The sequence below is a fragment of the Cheilinus undulatus genome, linkage group 6 (genome assembly GCF_018320785.1).
Source record: "Cheilinus undulatus linkage group 6, ASM1832078v1, whole genome shotgun sequence".
Lineage (NCBI taxonomy): Eukaryota > Metazoa > Chordata > Actinopteri > Labriformes > Labridae > Cheilinus > Cheilinus undulatus.
The window spans coordinates 54404658-54416999 of NC_054870.1; the positions used below are offsets into that span (position 1 = coordinate 54404658).

Consider the following 12342-nt stretch of genomic DNA (forward strand, 5'->3'; position numbering starts at 1 on the left):
CTGAGACTGACATCATAACAAACAGAGGTTACTAAAGGTCATCAACCTTTGAACCATGAATCCTAGTCCTAGTCACGGTCCATGCCGGGGGTCTTTAAAGATAAAAACTAACTCAGCACTGAAAGGCTTCTTCATCCATTTCTTAGTCTGTTTCTGAGCACCGGTCGTCACATGGGCTGTGACAGCCAATGGCAGGCTGTTCTTTCGTCATGTGACGCTTAGATCCTGGAGGAGACGCCCTGAAGAGTCGATAATAGGAGAGGCTGTGACGTGTCCCTCTGCGTCTCTGCAGACAGGACCGGCTCAATCAGAGCCAGCTCAAAGAAGCACCACGACTGTTTGTTAAAATGTGAATATTTCAAAGACTTAGGGGTTATTAGTTCACTTTCTGGTCCCTCAGAGACAGGAGAACAAGTTTCTGTCTTTTTAGTCCAAAAACTGTTTTTGAAAGCCCAGTGACTACAGCTCACCTTTTCTTAAACCCAGGTTGTCCTAAAAAGACTGTTCAGAGCTTGACTGTGGCCACAGGGTCGACCTTTGACCTCCTGAGACCTGAGCTTTTGTTTGACATGCATTTTTAGTTTCTCCTACTTATTTTGGATCAGTAGAACCTTCTAAGTTAAAACATCAGCCTTGTCTTTGCACGGAAATTTCTTGGAAATTTTCCCATCCAAACTCCACACATATTCCATAATATTTCAAAGAAATAACATACTTTATCTGTTAAAAAAAATCTTAAGTATATGTTAAAGACTTTTTCCATGAAAAATACCTAAAAATGTCTTCAAGTAGTCCCAAAATGTTTCAGTGAAACTTGATCATAATTCAATTTATTACAAATTCTGTTTAAATTTCTGAAAATTTTCAAGCAAATTCCAAAAAAATGTACAAATATGCCCCCCAAAATTCATGAAAGTGACAGAAACATCCAAACAAAATTCTAGAAACTTGCATAAAAATTCTTTAAAATTTCAAAGAACCCTCCACCCATTACCCAAAAATTTAAAATAAAAATGTCACAAAGTTCCATGAAATTGCCGCAAAATTTCCAAATAAATTTCCATAAATAACCAGAGCATAAATGCAAAGCAAATTTACACAAACTTCCAAAAAAGACTCAAAAAGTATGCCAACATATCCCCAAAACCTTCGTGAAAATTTTTTAACAAATTCCCAAAAATATCCAAACAGAAAATTTTGCTATGATCCCGCAAATTATTTCAACTTCAGTGTGCATTTTATTTATTATCTGACAAATTCTAACCTTAGAAATGATTGCTTTGTTGTAGAAATGTCCTCATATGTGCATGCAGGGCCTTAGGAGGTTAGACTTTCTAAGACAATAAGTCCAGGAGAGACAGAATGGTTTTGCTCAGAGGGTTAAAGGTCAAATATCCCAGTTTTGTCTCTAAGACTTGTATTTTAGTTGTAGAGGTATCTAACAGGTTGAATAGGGTTTGATTTTAACAGATTATAATCTTGGTATTTTGAAATCCTTAGGTGGCTTCTTTACATAAAAACAGTCACACGTCTCCATACAGCTGAAGCACACGCTGATGTGGTTTCTGGTCGTTGTGTCCAAACCTGCAGTGACTGTGATCAGAGTCAACAGCTCTTCACTCCAGTCAAAGCCTCACATTTTCATGCACATTGTTATAAAACCCATCTGTGGTCATCTTTCATCTCTAAGGATGCCAAAGTGGGACACTTGAAAGTGGGTGAGCGGGTCAAGAGGCCTGGAATATGAGTGTAAATTCAGCGACTGCATGCAGGAGATGCACAGAAAGGCCGGCTGCAGCGGAGCAGTGAAAACACTGCAGCTGCATCCATGCATGCTGAGGAGATGAATAAAAGAGAGGACAGATCTGCTCAGAAGGAGAAAAACTGCAGTTTTGATTCTCTCTAAAATGACAATATGAGGCAAAAAAAGCAGCATAAACCCCTAAATGTCCCCCGAGTGGCCCTCAGCAAAGCTCTTGAGCCGTGCTGTGAAAGAGGTCTCTAACATCCCCCCCAGCTTCTTTTTACAAAGAACAGCATAAAAAGCAAACATTTCTGCATGAGTAGTGTCTGAAAAATGCCAAACCGCTGTCCAGCTGCTGCTCTTTCTCTGGGTAGAATGGAGCTGCTGTAAAACTCAATCTGCTGAACAAAACGCTCCTTTAGATGAAAAGGTTGATGTAGAGAAGAGCCGGGGGGGGGGGTCTGCTTTGTGGATTTGATGTGATGCTCAATGACTCCATGTGTCTCCTCTTTGTGTCTGTGGTCGGCGTCACAGCGGCACCATGAAGGACGGGATCGCCAACAACAGCACGGCCAGCATCTCCCAAGCCAGGAAAGCTGTGGAGCAGCTGAAGATGGAGGCCTGCATGGACAGGATAAAGGTACGCGTCATTTACTTCACCTGGGGGGGGGTTGAATACATTTGTCCTAAAGTCTTAAATGCACCATGTGGCGCTAAAGATCCCCAGCCCCGGTTAGAGCTGGGTTACTTTATTTAAGAACAGGTGGATTTATCTTAATGCCATGACAGAGAAACCATGAAGAACTTCTAACATTACTGTGATCACCTCCTGAAGGCTCCACTGATAAGAGGAACAACTCAAGCCATGCAAAATCACTTAAAGGAACAATCTGTAGATTTTTGGCACTGAAACGTCAGAATTAAAGAAAAAGATGGCCAAACCTACATGTGATAGATTTAGGAGAACACTGGAATATTTTAACCTCACACACCAGACTGATTTGTTTCACTCATCCGTCTGGTAAACCTCTCATAGACGGCGTTTGAAAAAAAACTCTGAGGGTGATTGGATGAACGTTCTGTCTGTCACATCTTTAGGGGCCAATCAGAGCAACAAAACATGGTGACATGTCAGTACTCCACTTTTGTGGTTTTGAAAAGAAAACAACTCAATGCTGTTCTTTGTTCTTCTTTTAACCAAGAAATGTGGTCAAGTTCTGATAAAACTGGCGCTTTAGCAGCATCCACGCTAATCTCTTCCTCCATAACTGCACCAGCTCTTGCTGCTGCTTGCTTACGTCACGACTCTGCTGCGCCCTCGTCGCTGATTGGTCCTGTCACTTTCTAACTGGCCCAAACAGTTCAGATGGGAGTTTTGTAGATGGATTCACCAGTGAGAAACAAGGAAACGGGCGTGTCCGTGTGCTTTACAAGGTCATGATTATTTCCCGTCATGTTCAGATCTAGAGAATCCTCAGTTCTCAGCCGTGGACCCGTCTGGTCTAACGTGGACATGATGTGGGCTTGTTGTGGAAGAACCGGAGCCTCAGATAAATCTGCTGCATGAAGCCCGTCCATACTTCACTATGAAACTCCTCCATAGTTGTCTACGCCAGAGGTTCTCAACGTTGGGGTCGGGACCCCACTGGGGGTCGCGAGACACTGAGAGGGGGTCTCCAGATGCCTTAAAAACTAAGAATATTTTTAAAATGACACTGTTGCCACTTTACACCAATTTTAACACATTTTTTCCACTTAAAACTCACTTTTTCTCCAGTTTTAACCCTCTCCACCACTTTCTTTCTGCCTCTTTTTGCCACTTTTAAACCGAATCTTGCCACTCTGCCTATAGTTGACTCTTTCAGAGTCTTATCAGAGTAGAAACGAACCAAAGGAGACAACAGGAGCTCTCCTGGTATTGCTGATAAAACACAGAGGTATAAATAATCAAAGACCCGCATTAGAGATGTGTGCAGCTAGTGAAATTCCTCTAACTCACAGGGCTAGAAACATCAACCTCATCATGTGGCGGCCTGCACCTTCTTCAGCGACGCGCTGCTTTCTTCTTTGAGTTTTCCATCCCTTTATTTGGCCTCACAGCAGGAGACCGCCTCTACTGGACACGAGAGTCTGCCTCATTTAACATCCTGATGTGTTTCATTCAGAAACGTTCCTCCGGTCTCATTGGACCCGTGTGATAATCGACTTTAAGCCCCGCCCTCTTCACTGGTTCCATCAGCCGGCTGCAGGATGACAACGCCGTCATTGTTCCTGCCTTTGGTTTGGACCCTCTCTCTCTCTGCCAGAGCTCACATGAAGCCTGACTTCACCTGGAGCGACTCGTCTCTGCACAGCGAGCAACACCGCCGCGGTTACTGTGGAGAAAGTAGCCAGAGGCATGATGGGATACGGTGAATTCTGACCACTTCTGACACTCGTTTTCTACCAAACTGGGTCATGTTTCTGACAATCTGCCCCGGTTAGCACTCCTCTTATTCAGGCTTCTTCTCATCTTACTTTGCCAGCTTTGGGTTTCTGTGAGAGTGCATGAGGCGGCTGAGCTTAAAGGGATAGTTCACATTTTTAGAGAGGCTCAAGTCTTTCCTAAAGAAGACTGAGTCATCCTGATGGAAGGTGGACTGTTTACTCAGACGGTAGATTATGAACCACTCAGGATTTAGTATGAATCAAAATACAAACCTCAAATCCAAAAAAGCTGGGATGCTGTGTAAAATCTGATGAAAAACAGAAAACAGTGATTTATTAGATCTTCAAACTGATGGACACAGTGTCTCTGAAATATATTCACACTCTGACTTTGATTCTTGTAACACATTCCAAAAAAGCTGGGACAGAAGCATGTTACCACTGCTATCAGCTTTTCTAGGACACTATCTAGTGCTTAACGGTGCAGGTTCTGTCTTTGTGTTTTCTACTTCATTTAGAGCAGCGATACTCAACATGAGGCTCTGGAGCCACATGTGGCTCTTTTATGTCTTAATTTTAGATATTAATGCCCCAGAAAACCTAAAAAAAGGGAAACTTTTTTGCGCTTTTCACATTTTTTTGCCACTATTGACCCATTAAAGCTACATTTTGCCATTAAATATGCCTTTTTTCTTACTTTTTGGCAATTTTTGCCACTTTTTTGGGCACTTTTTCCTATTTTTTGCCACTCTTCACCCATTGAAGCTACATTTTGCCATGAAATACCCCTTGTTTCCTAGTTTTTGCCCATTTTTGCTACTTTTTTACCACTTTTATCCCATTTTTGCCCTCATCATGAAAAACAGAAGAGCAGCTTCCAGCAGCAGTCCCTCCTCGTCTGCAACCGTCTTTAACGTCAGACACGTCAGGTCTCCCATCACCTCCATTCATACAGCACATTTTACAAAACATTACCTCTACCAAAGGGCTGCACGGTGCCTGAAAAAACTCCGTTTGTTTTGCTGTTGGTTCACAGAAACCTTATGTTGTGTGCACATTCAAACACAGCGTCCATTTATTTCTTTGCTTCTTTCTTTCTTTGGATGGATGAATGGATGATTTTTTCTATATACAACAAAGAACAAAAGGGAATATTAAGGTCTTAAACTATTACAAACACAGTCTATTAATGTTAAATTAATTACCAAATGAGGGCCATCGTTAATCTAACTAAGGAAACATTAAACAACATATTATATCTAAAGTGATCGTACAATATCATCAAAATGTGGATCAGTCATCGACTGAAGTCCATTTTCCACTCACTTCTGGGATCTCGTTGTTCTCCTGCGTGAGTTGAGGGAAAGAGGAAGTGCAGGCCTGCCGACAGGCTTCTGTCATGTTGGGGGAGGGGTAAGGTAGACGTGTGTGGTGATGCTGAGTGAAGACTTGTGATTTAACAGTGACTGAAACAAGTAAAAAAATAGAGGGAACATAAAAAACATCATAAATACATAAAAACTTCACAGGAACTAAAACCATTTTAAAAGTCACACACAGTAGAGTGGTGTCGTCCTGCAGACTGAAGTTTAGAACTGAACCAGCGATAAACTCATCTTCACACAGACGTGTCTGTAGCCTGGCTATCCACGCCTGCTTCACTCTGGTTTCTGCTTAATTTATCACTCTGTAATGTTCAAAATGTACGAATTAAAAAATTAGAGTTTTAAAGTTTCTAAACTGAAAATCTAAGACAATTAAACATGAACATTTTATGTGTTTTTCTTGTAGATTTTCACCTTTACAAACTAAAATACATCTTCATCTGGTTTCTTGTAAATTAATGACTTTTTAATCTAAAAAATTGTTTTTTTTTAAACACTGTTAAGTGCCGTTGTGGTTAAAGCAGACTGGACATGCTGAGGCTACAGTCCTCAACCATCAACCTACGGGGGACAATGGATGGAAATGAGCATCACTCTGGCATGTTAACATGTCCATTTTCATTAATATGCATGGTCCCCTATATTAAATAAATAAACAAACACACTGGTCATGGGGTTGGTTCCTAGTCTCAACTCTGGTGAACTCTTTCTCCCATATTTCCAGTCTTTCTCTGGCTCTCCTTTCTAATAAAGGCAAAAAGGCCCCAAAATAATCTTATTTTCACCTTTGGTTATTTACAAATGAACAGATCCTCTTTATTTTATAGTGGTCCTAACAAGCTTTAAAATCAAAAACTCAACATACAAACACATCAAATATAGATAAATACAATAAATATAAATTTAAATTAGAATAGACATATTAGTGATGAAATTCTACATTTTGCACCTTTAATGCTCACCATGTCTTCAGTAGTGATAATATTTCCAGCAGCTATGGCCTCCTTTAACTCAGCAGGCTTTTATTTTGAAGGAGGTGTAATGAAAGTGTGACCTTATCAAACAGCACCTGTGTAAATATTGACTCAGTCTTATCGTCCTCAGCCTTCAGACTCCATAAACTTTCCCTGTCAATAGAATATTCCAGATTATTCCAGTCATCCACGATCCACAGTCCTTTCTCGTCCTCTTCTCAATAAAACATGAACATGTTCCTGCTGGGATGGCCAGCTCTGGTTTTTAGGCTGCATCATCGTCTCCTTCAGCATGCTCCTCATGTGCTCTGATGACCCTGCAGCCCTGAGGCTGTTCACTCTGCGTTACAGCCCCGCCTGGACGCCCGCCATACGCCATCATCCCGACTCAGCACAACAGAGAGACTACAGAAAAAGCCTCATCTTTAAACACAGAGCAGTGATCCCGCCTTAGAATCAGAGCTCACAGGATGTTCACTCAGACATGCAGTTAACCTGCAGCCTGACTCTATGGCGCCATGTCTGAGTGAACCTGCAGCCTGACTCTATGGCGCCATGTCACAGTGAACCTGCAGCCTGACTCTATGGCGCCATGTCACAGTGAACCTGCAGCCTGACTCTATGGCGCCATGTCTGAGTGAACCTGCAGCCTGACTCTATGGCGCCATGTCTGAGTGAACCTGCAGCCTGACTCTATGGCGCCATGTCACAGTGAACCTGCAGCCTGACTCTATGGCGCCATGTCACAGTGAACCCCAAAATAATCTGACTCTATGGTGCCATGTCACAGTTAACCTGAACAGATCCTCTTTACTTTTATGGCGCCATGTCTTTAAAATGAACTCAACATACAAACACATCAAATAGGTGCCATGTCACAGTTAACCTGCAGCCTGACTCTATGGCGCCATGTCTGAGTGAACCTGCAGCCTGACTCTATGGCGCCATGTCTTCAGTAGTGAACCTGCAGCCTGACTCTATGGTGCCATGTCACAGGCTTAACCTGCAGCCTGACTCTAATGGCACCATGTCCTTATCAAACCTGCAGCCTGTGTAAATATGGTGCCATGTCTTAGTGAACCTCAGCCTTCAGACTCCATGGCGCCATGTCACAGTGAACCTGCAGCCTGATTCCAGTATGGCGCCATGTCCACAGTGAACCTGCAGCCTGACTCTATGGCGCAATGTTCCTGAGTGAACCTGCCAGCTCTGACTTTTATAGGCGCAATGTCTGAGTGAACCTTCAGCCTGACTCCTCATGGTGCCATGTCACAGTTAACCTGCAGCCCTGACTCTATGGCGCCATGTCACAGTGAACCTGCAGCCTGACCATGGCGCCATGTCTGACTCAGCACAACAGCAGAGACTACAGAAAAGCGCTCATGTCTTTAAACACAGAGCAGCCTGACTCTATGGCGCCATGTCACAGTTAACCTGCAGCCTGACTCTATGGCGCCATGTCACAGTGAACCTGCAGCCTGACTCTATGGCGCCATGTCTGAGTGAACCTGCAGCCTGACTCTATGGCGCCATGTCACAGTGAACCTGCAGCCTGACTCTATGGCGCCATGTCACAGTGAACCTGCAGCCTGACTCTATGGCGCCATGTCACAGTGAACCTGCAGCCTGACTCTATGGCGCCATGTCTGAGTGAACCTGCAGCCTGACTCTATGGCGCCATGTCACAGTGAACCTGCAGCCTGACTCTATGGCGCCATGTCACAGTGAACCCGCAGCCTGACTCTATGGTGCCATGTCACAGTTAACCTGCAGCCTGACTCTATGGCGCCATGTCTGAGTGAACCTGCAGCCTGACTCTATGGTGCCATGTCACAGTTAACCTGCAGCCTGACTCTATGGCACCATGTCTGAGTGAACCTGCAGCCTGACTCTATGGCGCCATGTCTGAGTGAACCTGCAGCCTGACTCTATGGTGCCATGTCACAGTTAACCTGCAGCCTGACTCTATGGCGCCATGTCTCAGTGAACCTGCAGCCTGACTCTATGGTGCCATGTCTGAGTGAACCTGCAGCCTGACTCTATGGCGCCATGTCACAGTGAACCTGCAGCCTGACTCTATGGCGCCATGTCACAGTGAACCTGCAGCCTGACTCTATGGCGCCATGTCACAGTGAACCTGCAGCCTGACTCTATGGCGCAATGTCTGAGTGAACCTGCAGCCTGACTCTATGGTGCCATGTCACAGTTAACCTGCAGCCTGACTCTATGGCGCCATGTCACAGTGAACCTGCAGCCTGACTCTATGGCGCCATGTCTGAGTGAACCCGCAGCCTGACTCTATGGCGCCATGTCTGAGTGAACCTGCAGCCTGACTCTATGGCGCCATGTCACAGTGAACCTGCAGCCTGACTCTATGGCGCCATGTCACAGTGAACCTGCAGCCTGACTCTATGGCGCCATGTCTGAGTGAACCTGCAGCCTGACTCTATGGCGCCATGTCTGAGTGAACCTGCAGCCTGACTCTATGGCGCCATGTCACAGTGAACCTGCAGCCTGACTCTATGGCGCCATGTCACAGTGAACCCGCAGCCTGACTCTATGGTGCCATGTCACAGTTAACCTGCAGCCTGACTCTATGGCGCCATGTCTGAGTGAACCTGCAGCCTGACTCTATGGTGCCATGTCACAGTGAACCTGCAGCCTGACTCTATGGCACCATGTCTGAGTGAACCTGCAGCCTGACTCTATGGCGCCATGTCTGAGTGAACCTGCAGCCTGACTCTATGGTGCCATGTCACAGTTAACCTGCAGCCTGACTCTATGGCACCATGTCTGAGTGAACCTGCAGCCTGACTCTATGGTGCCATGTCTGAGTGAACCTGCAGCCTGACTCTATGGCGCCATGTCACAGTGAACCTGCAGCCTGACTCTATGGCGCCATGTCACAGTGAACCTGCAGCCTGACTCTATGGCGCAATGTCTGAGTGAACCTGCAGCCTGACTCTATGGCGCAATGTCTGAGTGAACCTGCAGCCTGACTCTATGGTGCCATGTCACAGTTAACCTGCAGCCTGACTCTATGGCGCCATGTCACAGTGAACCTGCAGCCTGACTCTATGGCGCCATGTCTGAGTGAACCCGCAGCCTGACTCTATGGCGCCATGTCTGAGTGAACCTGCAGCCTGACTCTATGGCGCCATGTCACAGTGAACCTGCAGCCTGACTCTATGGCGCAATGTCTGAGTGAACCTGCAGCCTGACTCTATGGCGCCATGTCTGAGTGAACCTGCAGCCTGACTCTATGGCGCCATGTCTGATTGAACCTGCAGCCTGACTCTATGGCGCCATGTCACAGTGAACCTGCAGCCTGACTCTATGGCGCCATGTCTGAGTGAACCTGCAGCCTGACTCTATGGCGCCATGTCTGAGTGAACCTGCAGCCTGACTCTATGGCGCAGCCAAAAATCCAAACTTGATGTTGAAACACAGTTTGCAAACTAATGGGAAACATGCTGAGAGTACGTCCGTTATTATTCATGCATTCATTCCAGAACACCACTCCTCTTTGTTGTATCTATTTCAAACCCTTTCATTCCTGGCTCCATGAATCAAGCTGATTTGACTCCAGTCAAAAACCCTGTTTGGATCGTCCACGCTTCATTTGATACGACTACAAGGCTGCTGATTCTGGTAACCATCCCTTCATGCTGCATGAATGCTTCAAAGTCAAACTAACAAAGGTTTCTCAGTGAAACACAGCCAGAGTTACACATTTATCCCCACCTGTCCACTTCACTCTCTGAAATTTAGCGCTGAGTTTTTAGGATGTTTGGATCTGTGTGCAGCGTGCAGACAGTCTCCTCTTATATTCTCATGATGGTGCAGAAGTATCTGCAGAAATGTATTTATATGTATTCAGTTTTCAGAACAGAGAGGAGAAATGTCCAGAACATGAGTGACACAGGATGTCACAGCCTAGCTCAGTGAGGAGGAAAAATGATGCTGATGCTACAATCGCTTCACTGTTACTAACACAGCTATGTTAGCTCTAGATGTAGCTTTATCTACGTAGCTTATGCAGGTTGTGAACATCCCCTTAGCTGCATTAGAATGTTTCCATGGAGGAGGAGCTTGGTCCAGACTGTTCTCTCAGCTTTAGTAGACGTTTTAAGTTTTGGTCTCCAAACCCAAACAGGAAGAGTCATTAGATTTTATTTTGAAAGTTTTAGAGTGTATTTCTGTTCTGACAGACGCGGCGTCTCACTGTAGTGGTCTACAAAGGGGGACGTCTGAGATCCGTGGTCTACAGTCAGACTGTCTTGGGTGTCCTGGGTTCTGGTCTTTTCTCCACTCTCTCATTCCTGTTCTGGACTCTGTCTCTCTGTAGAAGAAGACAGAGGACAGATGTGAACCTGTCCTTCAGAAATCTTTAAGATAAAGTCCTTAACAGGTTCAGGGACTTAGATTGGTTAGTAAGTTCCATCTAAAGGTCTTCTGACCACACTTAAACCAGATTTAGGACTCAGGTCAGAATAGGTTTGGTCTCTAAGGATCCCGCTGAAGGTGGCGGTGGTTAGAAGTCATCAGGATTTTAGTTTGTCAGAGTCTGTAGACCATCTCAGCTCCACCTCTCTGTCTGTGACTATGTTGATCTAAAGTTAGTGAGAGACGGCGTTACGCCTCTGTGGATTGGCTAGAAACAGCTTTAAATGGGTGACATCACCCATTCTTCTGATAGCAGACATGCTCCATGACCTTTGACCCCCTCTGACATTGCCTATGACTCTCAGTCTGAACAGACAGAGGCATGTGGCCTCGGGTTTCATTGATTTAACTTTTTAGGGGTTTTGATCTAAAAGCATAAATCCTCCAGTCTGAGCCCGGTTCTGTGGAGGGTTGGCGTGTTCATGGCCATCTATATCTTCAGCATGATTTCACCACTGTTGTTTCCTCTCTGCTGGATGCTGGATGATTGCTTTAAAACCCCTCACACGTTTAGATGACTTATTCTTTATTAACAGCGACTAAAGCGGCCGAGAAAGTACAGAGGAAGAGGAGGAAACAAAGCGCCGGCCTCGGCGTCGATCCCTTAAATTTAATTAAAGGATCTGAGGAGAGAGCGAGCGTCTCTGATTGAGGGATCACCACTCTCTCATTAATTGCTTAATCAGCCAAAGGAATGTGATCGGAGCTAATTAGACGGCCTCTCCCTCCATCATGGGGCTGCAGTGTAATTACAGTCAGTCTGACACAGACACCGTGCAGTAGCACGCTCTGTCCTCCTGGGGCTCTCTCTCTCTCTGCTGCAGCTACACCATGAAATCATTAGTACATTTAGCCTCATTATGGCAATTATTAAGATGTTTACTGCGTTCAGGACTTTACTCGTGTTTCAACCTCCAGATTCTCCAGTTAGTGCATGAAGAGATGAGGAGTTCTGTTTGAGCCTGATTTAGCTTTAATATAGAGACGCTGGAGAGAGTCGGACATGAGGGAGAGAGAGAGGGGAAGGACATGTCTGAAAGGAGACACCGAAGTCAGAGCGCCACCTAGAGGGAAAAAGGCTTTCTACGTGAGCATGTGAACTAACCACAAGACCACTAACGCCCCAAAACAGAGGTGCCAGAGACCAGGGACCCCTAAATAAAGGTGCCAGACCCGGGGACCCCCAGAACTAAAGCCGTGTTTCCATCAGGGGGTCCGGTTTGATTCAGTTCAGTTTGGTATGGTTTGGTACGCTAAACCCCAAAATAATTAGCGTTTCCACAGACACCCGTGCTCTCGCTTGGTGGGCGGGGCTGTAAAGGCGATGAATGTGAAGTCACAGACAGCGTGAGTCAGCTGTTGCAGC

At 45.3% G+C, this 12342-nt stretch overlaps 1 protein-coding gene across 1 annotated transcript in view; it reads left to right on the top strand.

Moving 5' to 3' along the window:
* LOC121511344 (guanine nucleotide-binding protein G(I)/G(S)/G(O) subunit gamma-4) overlaps nt 1-12342 on the top strand; it is a 39762-nt gene that overhangs the window by 9365 nt on the left and 18055 nt on the right. The window contains exon 2 of the mRNA XM_041789988.1: nt 2279-2384. Coding sequence (XP_041645922.1) covers nt 2286-2384 — 99 coding nt within the window. The 5' untranslated portion in view covers nt 2279-2285. The remainder of the gene's footprint in view (nt 1-2278; nt 2385-12342) is intronic.